General features: G+C 43.7%; 1 protein-coding gene across 1 annotated transcript in view; it reads right to left on the bottom strand.

Moving 5' to 3' along the window:
* Positions 1-14227, bottom strand: part of NPTN (neuroplastin) — a 57823-nt gene that overhangs the window by 35729 nt on the left and 7867 nt on the right. Inside the window, exon 2 of the mRNA XM_053273099.1 lies at positions 6407-6754. Within this exon, the coding sequence (XP_053129074.1) occupies positions 6407-6754 (348 nt within the window). The remainder of the gene's footprint in view (positions 1-6406; positions 6755-14227) is intronic.

The following is a 14227-nucleotide window of genomic DNA, read 5'->3' on the forward strand; positions in this document are numbered from 1 at the left end:
GTTTATGGCTTGTATGGTGTTCCTGCCATTGAGTTGTTTATTAATTATTATTATTATTATTATTATTATTATTATTATTATTATTATTGGCTTAAAAAGTACTTTATTCTGACTTTCTTTCGTTTGGGACATACACACTACTGATATAAAAGAAAGGCAGCAATGTAGTCAAGGCCATCAGCAGGATTGTCCCAGGGCAAGTCTAGCCTTCAATAAATATTGTGTCATCTTCCCAAATTACAGGACAACTCCAGCAGAAATTTATGCTTTTCCTATTGTAGCATACACGCCAGAAAATGGCATACCCCATGGAAGATACGAACACACCAGTGACCAGATTTCCCCCTCAGCTTCATTCTCAAGGTGCCAATAGTGTGCATAGTCTATGCACAGTATCCGCCCCCAGCACAGTACTTCCAGTGACTGTTGCTGGTGTGTGTCTTATGTTTCTTTTTAGAATGTGAGCCCTTTGGGGACAGGGAGCCATCCTTTTTGTTATTTCTCTTTGTAAACTGCCCTGAGCCATTTTTGGAAGGGCGGTATAGAAATTGAATTATTATTATTATTATTATTATTCCTCTTCCTCATATGCTGTACAGGTGCAATAAGAAAAAGTTAGAATGAGGCAGCATTGCAGACAAAATACACTTTGTAAACCAGTCATCCCTGAATACACAAGAAGCACCATTGCAGTATTTTCCAAGGTCACCCTAATAAGGGATAATGTGTGTGAATTATTTCCCTAGTGACTTCACAGAGAAATACAAGAACCAGAAGGCAGGAGGGAGGAAAAGGAGGATGCAACAAGATACTTGGAGATGAAAGTTGTACTGCAGTAATGAGGCAAGCGGTCCAGTTCCAAAACTGAGCAACTGCAGAGTTACTTGCAAGAGTAATTTTTTCTCATGGTAGCTCTGACCCCAGCATTTTGAATGCTCTCATTGCCATAAATGGCAATGCCATAAATGGTACAAAAAACCATATGGAAACCTGTCATTAGGTTTAGACTCTGTGTTGCACATATAAATTCATTTTCTAGTTCACAGCACGCTGGATACCTTTTTGCCCATTACTTTCTCATGACAGCAGTTACCTATTGCAAAGAGGTTACACATTAGCTACCAGCTATACATTAGCTATAGAGATGGGACTAGGAATGTTCGGACCGGCTCAAGGGCGAGCCGGTTCACCATTGAACTGGGCCTGTTCGATGGCTTGCCCTCGAGTCAAACAGAGCCTGGCTGGGTTCGGTTAGGCTTGACTTCAAGCCAAACCACCCTCCCCGCATCAGTGTGCATGTGTGGCTGCCTCCAAAAATGGCCACTGTGAGCCGGGAGAGGGCTAGAGAGGTCCCAAAAAGACGGGGAGGGGGGATGCTGGCCGAGGCAAGGGGAACCTTCTGAGACCCTGCCGCGGCAGCATCCCCCAGAGGCCACCGGATGACCTGGACCCAGCACTGAGTTTTTGAAAAGATCCCCCCCCCATATTTAGAACTCCCAAACCGGCTCAAAGTCGAGCTGAGCGGGGGGTGTTCGGGGGTGTGCAAAACCGAATATACCCAGTCCGGTTCAAGTCTGGTCTCAAACTGGGCCAACTGGTTTTGTGCATACCCCTATATGGGACTCTTCAATAGTTCCTTTAGGCAGGGGTTCCCAGATGTTGGCCATTGTGGCTGACACATGATGGGAGTTGTCATCCAACATCTGGAACCCAAGCTTGAGAACCCCTACCTTAAAGAATCACATACGAAGAAACAGATACATGATGCATATTTTCCCCATCACTTGCTAACAGTTATACTTGCGCTTTCTTAGTTTACATAAGCTGAATAGAACACTAGTTTCCAGAAATGTGGTTAGAAGCATCTCAGGTAATTCAGGGGCTCCACCACTGCCAGATGTGCCTACTGTTCTGTCTTTGTCCCAGATTGCTAGAATCTATTTAAGTCAAGATCTTATCGCAGTAAATGCTGACTGCTGTCTTAAGAGTGTGGTGGAACCCAACACTGCTGAATAAGTATGTGTACCACACAGTGGAGGTAGTGGTAGGGGATTGGTTTTATCAGCCCAATATCTGTGTGTGTACATGTGTGTACATATGTGTACACACACACACACACACACACTTTACATCACATAAAAACATAGATTTAAGTGTTAGGGAGACAGTCTACTACAATCGTTGTTCACATCCACACTAAGTTGCTCCTAAGCAGTCTTACTGAAATTAATAGGACAAGTTTACTTGTCCTATTAATGTCAATGGGAGTACCTGGTGCTAATTTTCTGAAGTCTGTCAGTCAGGTTGAGAGTAGGGGTCTGATGAGATTCAGCACACAGGCAGCCAATCAGCAGCAGAGGAGGGGCTTCAGCCTCCTCTTCCCTCCCTCTCTGTAGCAGACACATCATTGAGGCGTGCTGGCTAGGGATGTGTGAGAAGGCTCAATTCTGGGCTGTGGTTCAAATCGAACCAGCCTGGTTTGGCCGGTCTGAGTTTGAACTGGCCCAGCCCCAGTTCTAAAAAAGAACTGGCCCAAACCAGTTTGGGGATACATGTGTAAAGGGGAATCTGGCGTGTATTCTCCTTTACAAGTAAAGGGGCATTCCCTATCCTAAGGCTGGGGATTCAGGGGCGGGGGGAGAAAGGGTATTTTGTACCTTACCCGAGGCAACATTAGCAACCGCTATTCCAAGCTCCACACCGGGGGGCTTGCAATAGCGGTTGCTGATGTTCTCGTCTGATGTCCTGGAGAGGAGAGCTGGTCTTGTGGTAGCAAGCATGACTTGTCCCCATAACTAAGCAGGGTCTGCCCTGGTTGCGTATGAATGGGAGACTTGATGTGTGAGCACTGTAAGATATTCCCCTCAGGGGATGAAGCCAGTCTGGGAAGAGCAGAAGGTTCCAAGTTCCCTCCCTGGCAGCATCTCCAAGATAGGGCTGAGAGAGATTCCTGCCTGCAACCTTGGAGAAGCCACTGACAGTCTGTGAAAACAATATTGAGCTAGATAGACCAATGGTCTGACTCAGTATATGGCAGCTTCCTATGTTCCTATGTCGCCGTTGCCTTGGATAGGTACAAAGTACCCCTTTTCTCCCCCCGCCCAACCCACAGCCTTAGGATATGGAATGCCTCTTTTCTTGTAAAGCAGAATCCATGTCAGATTTCCCTTTACAAGTATGTCCCCAAATTGGACCACAAACTGGTTTGGTTGCCGAACTAGGCCAACCTGTTCCATGCACACCTTCTGTTGGCTTTGAGCCAGTGATCCTCAGATGGGGAACAAATAGTGGGACTCCAGCATAAGAAGGTAGGAGGGCACCGAGTATCCCTAGGAACCCTCCAAATAGCCCTAGGGATACTATTACCTGCTGTTTGGAACCCGTGTTCCAGACATTTTCAAAGACAAGTTGGACAGCCATCTGTTAGTGATATTGTACCAGTATTTATTTTATTGTTTTAATACTAGAAGCTATACTTTACTAGGCCTCTTCTGTTTTTACTTTAGAATAGAAAGGTTGAGACCATACTTATTCTGTAACAGTGTTAACAAGCAAGTAATGTTAGACAATAAAAGACCAAAAAGGCTTAAGTGATCAGGTAGAAGAAACCAAAATATTAGAATGTAATAACAGAAGGAATCCATGGGGGAGGATAATGTCTCTACTATCTTTGCAGTTAAGCAAACCAAACACCATTTTGCATCAGGCTCTGCTCTCTCAAATCTTATCATTAAAAGCCTTGAATATTTTTGAAGTGCAGGTACAGACTTTGGGAATTGCCTAGTTTCCACAACCAAGATTGAACAAACTGTTCTTGTTTTCAACACCTCAGTTTGTGAAAATATTAAGGCCTGAAACCTTGTGCAACTTGAATCTACAACAGTTCTTGCTGTGCACGCTTGTACTTCCAAGCTGATGAGGGCAAGTCCCCCATAATACCCAAAGGGGATGAGACGTTTTGAGAGAGCATCAGCAAACACTGTCAAAATGAATTTAAGGGCCAAACCAAATGCAATTTTAATTACATCATCTGTCCTTGCGTGTTTTTTGTGCTATTTGGCCACAAATAGGAGTTGCAGAGCAGGGGTCCTGGACTGAAAGAGCAGCCAGAGTTGGAGGGAGGGGAGTTAATTACTCCCTTCCCATGTCATGTCTTTAAGGGTCCCTACACCTGCTATTTTCACACATGCATGAACACACAGAATATTCAAGTGCAAACATGATTAAAATTGAGTTTAGTTTGGCCCTTACTCTAAGAAAAGAAATTTGCAACCTTCAGATCCAATCCTGAGGCACACTAGGTGAATGCAAGAAAAAACCCTATGTTAAATCATTTTACTTTTCTTCAGCAAACCTATCACATGTTTACTAAATTGAAAGCTTTGGATTCATCACTCATCATCCTTTATTTTAACAGAAAACAGCAACTTGCTGTAAGGCAGAACTAAACAACTTTCACCCTCCAGATGCAACTCCCATCATCCCTACTGGCCTCTATGGCTGGGGATCATGGAAGCTGTAGTCCAACATCTGGCAGGCTGTGCAGCCCAACTGGATGGCCTTCCCCTCTGCATTGTGGGTTCTCTGAACTAGGGTAGTTTGTAACGACTAAGAGGTAGTTAAGAAGTAGAGGTTGCTAATAGAAGACAAGAATTAGAAGTAGTTAGGTTTTTTATTTTTAGGGTGGTATTAGGCATAGCAATTAATATGCCTGGCCATGAACTTGGTTCACCTACATCTGCTTGGTCTTTTCCACTGTCAGGGTAAGAGTCAGGCTGTTAAACACGTTCTCTTGTTTTCCAACATAGTTCTTGAAAACGTTGAATTTAAACGCCTCACAGAAACACAAGTGGCCCAACATATTGATTCTGGTTGACATTCCCTCTATAAGTAGTCCAGCAACTATGCTGCAGTTCAAACCTGACACCAGAACCCAGAATTCAGTTCCTCGGGATGCATCAATTCAACAGCAGCACTGCCGAAAGAAAGCAAGCAGTAAATTGTTTAGACTGTTTGGGTTGTAGTTACTGCAGCCATAATTCAGTGTTATTTTGTGCTAGGAAATATACACTGAAGTCTATTGCTGCTGGCTTCATGATTTAGATGGGGATATAATTGGTGTGTCTATCATGTTTGAATTAGTTTACCCATCAACTATAAAATGGTACCATCAAATGGGACCTAACGCGCATGTAACATATGAGATGAGAAGTATGAGATGAGAAGTATTTGTATAGCACTTGCATAAATTACAATAAAAGTGAGAGATGTGGTGCAAGATCACCACATCTTCTTCAACTCAGCTTTTTATGTCAGATGCCCACCTCAGTGCTATGTGATACAATACAGTAAGATGGTGAATATCGTATCACTGTATTCTTGTGATACGATACCGTAAGATGGAGAATATTATCTCTGCAAGTTACATAACCATTATTCACTTCAGTGATGTTACCCTAGAGCAGAGGTAAGTCAACTTTGTGCTCCAGTTGTTGCTAAACTACAATTCCCATCATCCCCAGGCACAATTTGCAAGCTGTAGTTTAGCAACAGCTGCAAAGCCAGGATTGCCTACCCCTGCCTTAGAGCATGGGTTCCCAACTTCCTTTTTGTAAACTGCTTCAATGACCTTGGTCAATTGAGCAGTATATAAATCAAATAAGTAAAGTCTCCAGACATTGTTGGACTATAATTCCTGTCAATCCCAGCCACAAGGCCAAAGACCACAAGGGCTGGGGATGATGAGAATTGTAATGCATCATCAGCTGGAGACCCAAGGTTGGGAATGCCTGCACGAAGAGAATAGTGACTGCATCAGTAAGGTGCTACTGTGCAGGAGGATCAAGACCTGTGACTTCGGGGCAGGGGGGAGAATCCAGGTGCACGTTCTCGTTCTTGTTCTCTCTCTCTCCCCACCCCTCACACACACACATACACACACACTCTCCCCCCCGCCCCAGAGGGGAAGGATTTCTACAGAAGTTTATGAATTCAAAGCCATGAGAATAAAATGGAAGGCATTCCACAAGATCCCAACAACATAAATAAATAAAGTGGTTAGATCAGGGAGTAACAGAAAAGATAAAAAGGCACTCATGAAGAAGCCAGCATTAGGATAGCAGGAGGTCTACTATAGAAAGCAAAAGGGAGGGAATAGACAAATCCATATACTGGGCTTGTTTGCACAGAGGACTTCTCCCCAGCCCTTTGGTCCTAGGAGAGATGTAGGGAAAAGGTGGCAAACACAGTTATGCACCACAACCAGAGGAACAATCTTGGGTTCAAAACCAAAAAACGAAAACAAAGACAATGGGGAGGGTTATACCAAGGGTCACAGGTGAGGGGGAAGGGTCACTGGACTGCCTCTAGATACTACAGTACTACTACTGTAGGGTGCTGAACTCACTCTGAAGGACGCTTATGGTAGCCTGGGCCCGTATCCACGTTATGGCAGGATTTTGCCTCAGGTCATTCCTTCTGGGATCGTTGCTTGCCCTGCACTCGTAAGTCCCAGAGTCTTCCAAGGTAAGGCGAGTAATTCTCAGCACGCTCACGCCGTTCACCCCGTAGGCAGTGTTAATGGTGACACGGCGCTTTCGAGCACCATCCCATAGCTGTTTGAAAGATTCAGCCCGGTTGACTTCAGCATACCACCACTGGATCTCTGGAGTGGGGTTCCCAACCACGTCACAGTACAGCTCAAAGGCGTCCCCCGTGAGTTTAGTTTCTGACATGGGCGACTTGACAAACCCAGCTAGAGGGAGGGGCAGCAGAAATGCAGTGACCGACCAGCAGAAAGACAACAGATCTTATATTTTAAAACATTTGTACCCCACCTCTCTTGCTACCAGCAACATAACAGCCATTACAGAACAGATTTTAAAAAGCAATAATCAATTAAGCATTTTTTTAAAAGGCAGCTAGAACAGTGAAGAAAGCAAAGGACTTGCAGGCAAAAAAAGTTAAGACATGCTTATCTACAGTAACAACTATTACATGACTTTTAGCATAGGACAGAGCTTACAATTTGCAGAGTGCTTTAGTTTGGTTAGCACTGTTAGAAAAACAAGCCATCAGAGTTTAAGCAGTTTCACGTGGTCTGTGAAATTAGCTTGAAGAGACTACCTGAAAATGTGCTCTCTGTTCTCCACACAGGAAGTGTAAATAATGGTACTAAGGGGTACAAAAGTTGAATGTGAATGATGCTTCAGTGATTTCTCTGGTTTAATACAAAATATTTCTACTTATAAACAGCATTGTAGTCTAGGCCTGGTGCAGGAAGAGCTGCTTGTCATAAGCAGCACTATAATGCTGCTCACTCTTTGAAGAGGTCACTCTTTGTGACACAGGGAATTCTGACCTATATTTCCCCATACCAGCTAAATACAATCACAATCCTCCCCTTGTAAAGATGATTTTATATTTGTTAAGATATCAGCTGTTCCACAGAGTCTAAAAATTAGACCAGCGGTTTCTCACTTGCATGCTACATAGCCGCAGTATCAGACAAGCGCTCTCTAGTACTTTTCTTTTAACAGTTCTCATTATTCATTATTACTCAGCTTTATTAACCCCTCAGACCAGACACACACTAAAAACAAGTGTTTATTTGGAACTATCCCCCATGTACTGCTTAAAAAACAGGATTATTTATGTATTCCTTTGTGTGGACCGATATCAGAATTATCTTTCCCAGTTCAATTACAGGCAGTACATTCAACCACTGTCAACTAGGGATGTGCCCGAAGTTGCTTCGGTGCCAGCGAGGGTAGTTCATTAAGGGCAGGGGAGGGTGCACTCACCCCTCCCGCCGCATTTCCCCCGACAGCGCTCCGTTCTTTTTAAGCCCCTCGGGGCAGCAGTGTTCCTCCCTGCCGCCCCGTTGTCCTCATCGTCCGGAAGTGGCTGGAAGTAGTGATCGCGCGTGCACCGGCGGGGGAAATGCAGCGGGAAGGGTATGTGCACCCCCCCACCCTTAAAGAACTACCCCTGCCGGCACTGAAGCGCCAAAATGGCCCTCGGAGCCGAAACGTTTTGGAGGCCTTTATAATGGCCTCCGAAATGTTTCGGGCTCAAGCCTACTGTCAACAGGACTCAGTTGTACATACCCGAAGTGGGGTGGGGGAATCAAGTCCTTCATTATTACACTCACATGCAAGATGTGAAGCACTTATTGTTGATTATTTCATACAATTAAAATATCAGTTCTCAATCTTGGGTCACCAGATGTTGTACTACAACTCTTATCATCCCCAGTCTTCAGCCATTATGACCAGGAATGATGGGAGTTATAGGGGACCTAAGTTTAACAATCTCTGCCACATCCTAATGTCCAACTTCTATCATACCACCTTGTATCCCAGGAGTGCTTTTTCCTTTTTTTCTAAAAGAGACCCATAAAACACAAGCACAGAGGTCAAATGTTTTGAGTGCAAACAGAATACAGCACTAAGTAACTAAATCCTGCCAAACAGCCACCTTGTCCAAGGAGTGCCCAAGTCTCCGTGAACCCCAATGTATGGCCTGTTGCCACTGATGCCATACACCTACCGATATTTTGTCAATGAACTTTGTAAAAGGGGACAGAGGCAGATTATGCCATTTAGGCAACTGGATCTGGCTCAGGGAATCTCCAATTGCAAACTCCCTTCTATACCGTACTGTTTTCTTTAATCCCAGTGATACCAAAATCATCCTACAAAGAACATGCTAACAAAATACCAAGCTGAAGCAAAACTGGAAAGACAATGAAAAGCTATTCCAATGAACGGTGCTGCATCTGGATAAGGAATCCCCAGATTCAAGTGCCTGCTCAGCCATGGAGTTCCCTGGCTAGTCAGTGGACAAACCTTCTTCCAGCCTGGCCCACTTCACAAGTTGAGCCTTACGAAGCACACATGCCCAGGTCAGACCAACCCTTTACTTGCACAACATTTTTCTTCGAAGATGTTACAGTTGGAGAGTGACAGAAACTGCACTGTCCTCTTTGGGATGTTTTTAATTTATAAAAACAATATGAAATTTTACAAGAGCTTGCAAATGAATATATAGAATGTTGATTATTTCTTACGTTTGGAAACAAACTCCAGGATGTTCTGCAAACATATGCTCTTTAAAACAAGTGTATGTTTTTCCTTTTCCTCCGGTGAAAAGAAGAACTTTGCTATATATCTCACCACAAAAATACACACATTCAGGTTTTGCAAAATTCGATGAACTTCCAATAATTGTTTTTATAGGGCTGCAGCATAAATATTACCACAAGGATACGAGTGATCCCACAGTCTATTAAGACAGAAAAAACATTCAGTTTGGTTTCCACACAGCAAATTGTGAACTGGCCCACATTATAGCTTAATAAATTAATCATCTGGCCTATTAGGACAACATTTTACTGAGAGCTTTTCTGGATTGCCTTAATGCTACAGAAACATAATACATGCCTGTACTGCTATGCTATCACGCTGAGCTGTTCCCAGTCTGTTCTGAAGCTGTTAAAATATACATACCCTTAATTAAAATTAAAAAGCAAATAGAATTTTCCTTCTGCTCTGTGCTTTCCTCACTACTGCAAACTTTCAGTTGGTTGTTCTAAACAGCAGGGAGTCAAACACTACAGAACTGGGTACTTTTTAAACTCTTAGGTTTCAGCTTGGCCATTACCTTCAATTATGATTTGGTAACCACCTCAAGCTTTATTTTGGCATAAGCATTCATGGGCTAGAGCAGGGCTGCACAACTTCGGCCCTCCAGTTGTTGCAGGGCTACAACTCCCATCACACCTGACTATTGGTCATTGTGGCTGGGGATGATGGGAGTTGTGGTCCAACATCAGCTGGAGGGCTGATGTTGTGTGCCCCTGGACTAGAGCCCACTGTAGGATGTATGCAAATAAAGCCAAAGGTCATGAATTTAAAAAAGGATGTTACAGACAGGTTTCTATGCTCAGATGTATGGAGGTCAGTGATTAGTCACAACAGTTGCTGATTGGTGGCAATAGGCTAGCACCAATTCCTGCTGTTTTGAATAGTCCCATTACCTTGCATACATCTGAGATTTGCATATCATCAGATCAATTATACCCCTGTCAATTCCTCGATTTGAAGAAGCTTATCAAACTTTGTTTATAACACCAGAACTCAGTCAGCGGACGCTTGCACATGATCATAAGGCTTGGAAAAGTCCTTAACCCATCCTTGACAGGTAGGCAAAGAGTCCTTACTCTCTGTCGGGCTCTGCAACCCCCACTCCCAGATGAGTGCCTCACTGGTGAGATTTGAGCAAGGAAGGCCTCTGAGGATTGGGAGAACCTTCCCGAAATGCAGCAGGTGGCCAGGAGAAGGAAAAACCTCATCACAGCCGTCCTCTAATTGGCTCTGAGGGGGAAGGAGGTGGGACAAGCCCCATCCAAGGAAGTGATCACAGAGGTTGTGCAGAGCAGCACACTCACAGATCACACTACCTACAATTGGAGCAGAAAGTAAACACACAATCCACAAACTCGGGTACTGGGCCCCCTGCTCTGCACTAGCCTGGGTTAAGAGTGAGGGTTAGAAGCAGGGGTAGCCAGATACACACTACCAGAGCTGGGGAATTTTGCCCTGGTTCACACATTAATCCCTGGGTTATCTGCAACCCTGGATTAGAGGCAGATAACCCAGGTTTATATTCTCATGTGAAGAGGCTTAGCCTGTTCTTAAGGAGAGAGAATCCTGGCAGGCTCAGCATTGGTCAGAGAATCCTAGATGGAAGGTGACCAAGTAATTTTTGACACTTCTCACACAACACAGCTTATGGGGCTCTCTACCACAAGATATGGTAGTCAGCCACTAAAGACAGCAAGCAGGACTAGATCTTTTCTGGGAAGAGACTTATATTTGCTGAGAATAGGGTCAATAAAATGTAAAGGTAAAGTGTGCCGTCGAGTTGGTGTCGACAGCTGGCAACCACAGAGCCCTGTGGTTGTCTTTGGTAGAATACAAAAGGGGTTTACCATTGCCATCTCCCATGCAGTATGAGATGGTGCCTTTCAGCATCTTTCTGTACTCTGCTGCCCGATATAGGTGTTTCCCATAGTCTAGAAAATAGTCTGGGAAACATACCAGCGGGGATTCAAACCGGCAACCTCTGGCTTGCTAGTCAAGTCATTAGGGATCAATATATTTGTAGGGCTTGCTTTCACAAAGAGCCTCTTGCTGTTTTGAATTCTCTCTCAGCTTCATCTACAACAGACAATGCTGATTGAAGAATCAGTCTCATTCCAGTCATCATTTGGAATTTAAGGCTTAAATATTCCACATTTGTCTATATTTTAGGTTAGATTTCTTCATAACTCAGGAAGAGTTTGCATCTGGAATACTGCTGCTAGTTTCATAACTCTCTTCCTTTCCAATAGATTTAATGGAAATTTGAATTCTCTTTACTTGATTAGAAATGAAGTTTCTTGCCTAACTCTCTAGGGCTGCAGAACAGAGAAGCTTACCCCATTCACTATGCTAAATAAAATCTTCTAAACACCTAATTTTTATCATTACATATACGGAATTATTTATTCAATATATGTAATGATAAAAATTAGGTGTTTTGGCAGTGGTGGGGGGGTAGTTTCTAGTTTGGATTCAAGACTAGAACTATAAAAAGCAAGCATTCCTCCCTGTGAATATTTTTTTTTGGGGGGGAGTGGTTCAGTCCAACTCCCTTCTACATAGAAGACTTCTGTTTTTCTTACATTTTGTATTTCAGCTCTGGTGCAGCACAACACACTTAAATATTCTGAACTTCCGAGTCAACAATAAGCAATTTATAAGTGTCACACCACTGCAAGCAACCTGCTGTGAGTTCACATCCCCAAAATTGCCTAGTCAGCACCATGGAACCAGCATGTGACAGGAAACAATTCAGTGACAGATGCATCCTTCCATTAAAGATCAAACCCTGCCAGACTGTAACATTTTATTTCCAACAATAATGCTCTGATCATTCATACCACAGACCTTCACAAGAAACCACAAATCTTGGGTTCAAAATCAATTCACAGTATGATGCTCTTTAAAAAACCAGAGACCCTTGTACTACTTGTAGTTTCTTGGATCCCAGCAAATATTTGATATATCAAAGTAGTCACAACAAGGCCAATCATTTCAGCTTTCCTGAAATTGTCACAATATTTCCTCAAAATCTTGACCAGTGCCATAGTATGACATGGGAGGGGCTTGCTAGGAAAATACAATAGGGTTGGGATGAGGACTAAAACAAGTTTTCAACCCAAATAGAATATATTTGGACATGGGCTTGTCAACAGGGCTACATGTTCAGCATAGCAAGAGTTAGATTAGGGGTTTTCAAACTTGGGTCCCCAGAGGTTGTGGCCAGGGTTGATATGAGGTTTGGTCCAACATCACCTGGGAACCCAAGTTTGAGAACCCCTGGGTTAAGTAAATGGAGACCAGAAAGAAAATTCTATGTTGCACAGAAGAACAGAATGAGAAGCTTCTCCTCACTTTATTAGAAGATGTATGACCAACCCCACAATGTGCAGAATATACAGGTTGAGTACCCCTTATCTGAACTGCTTGGGACCAGAAGTGTTCCGGATTTCAGACTTTTCCGGATTTTGGAAATTTGTAGTTTCAGGGGCCGGAAGCCCAGTAAAAGAAAAGGGGGACTTTCTGCCATCACTGGGACTACAAGCCCCAGCATGCTTTGGGTAACCCGAGGTGGTAATGGTGGCGGCAGCGCCTGCACATTGTGGTCTCCATGTGGACCGGGCAGAGTGAATAATAAAGCTCTCCTCCTCGGTGGTAGCGGGCAGCAGAGGAGGAGAAAGCAGAAGGCAGAAACATGTTGAAGGGACCAGTAGCGACCAGGCCTCCCATGACCAGGTCGATGGCGCCCGCCAGCGCGCTCCAAGTGCAGCCCAAGAAGCCACAGCACTACAGATACGTAACGAGAACAACCGCAGCCACCACTTACTGCTGCTCCTACCGCTGCCGGCGTGGTGTCCAGATTTTGGGGCATTCTGGATTTCAGATGTCCGGATAAGGGATACTAAACCTGTATTATCCTTTGGAATCTTTCCAGACTGTAGCATAATTGCTACAAAATAAGAATTCACTTTAAGCATTTATTGAAGGATACTCTAGAACAGGGGTTTCCAACCTCAGCCATTCTGCAATATTGGCCAACAACTCCCACCACTCTTGACTGCTGGCAGGGAATGATGAGAGTTGTAGAAAGCTGGAAACCCCTGTCCTAAAAGAACCACCATATAAGCAGTAGCAAAAGTAAGGAGAATCAACAGCACCACAACCTTTTGTTCTATTTTGTGAAGATGAATGCAACACTGCCTCGTTTTACACCCATCTATTATATACTGCTGCAAGATTGTGGAAGACATTTGAATTATATAATCAAGCTCGCTCCCGCCCGCCCGCCCGCCCGCCCACCCTTTTACTTAATGGACCTATGGCTTCAGTTCTACCTCACCTTGAGTTAGGCTTCTCAGATGCTCAAAGTTCTCTTTGCTTAGCGATCATGGCACTTTTTCATCCTACCAACTTCTGAGACTAGGTAATTCCCTTCCTTAATTTGTACTGTTACCTAGAAGATATTTATAGACCAATTACATTCCTTCAGGTCTTTTTTGAAAAAATAAAATTAGATCTCCCTCCATCGTATTTGTCATGCTTATTTTATGAACATGTGCGCCCTTCTTGGCATTTCACCTGGCCTGCTATGCAGTTAATAAGTGGCAGGTATCCACATGCAATTGCTCAATTCAGACATTATATGAAACAGTTTGCACAACCCACAATTGATAATTCAAAGCAATGTTTGTCAAGAACATGTTTACCTTTTATTTCCCACTGACCCAAAGCAGCTTACAAAAATAATGGCTCGACCTTCCAAAACAAACTATGATATAGAGTGGCTTGTGTTTTCCATTTGCTCAGAACTCCCTTCTCTAGGTAAAATGGCATTTGGAGGCACAGCAACTATCTTCATTCTAGTTTGTTAATTCAGACATCAAGCAAATCATAGTTAGCTTGGCAACCCACTTCACCTGTTCACCATGGTTTCCAATTCAAGCTGGTTTTTTGGCACAGGTGTAACTGGTGGGGTGGGGGGAGAGGCAGGACATGTGTCCTAGGCGCCACTTGACGGGGGCCTGAAGACACACTTGTTTTCCCAGGCCTTCAACTGAGATTGTATTTTAAAATTTTAATGT

The sequence above is a fragment of the Hemicordylus capensis genome, chromosome 10 (assembly GCF_027244095.1).
Source record: "Hemicordylus capensis ecotype Gifberg chromosome 10, rHemCap1.1.pri, whole genome shotgun sequence".
Classification (NCBI taxonomy): domain Eukaryota; kingdom Metazoa; phylum Chordata; class Lepidosauria; order Squamata; family Cordylidae; genus Hemicordylus; species Hemicordylus capensis.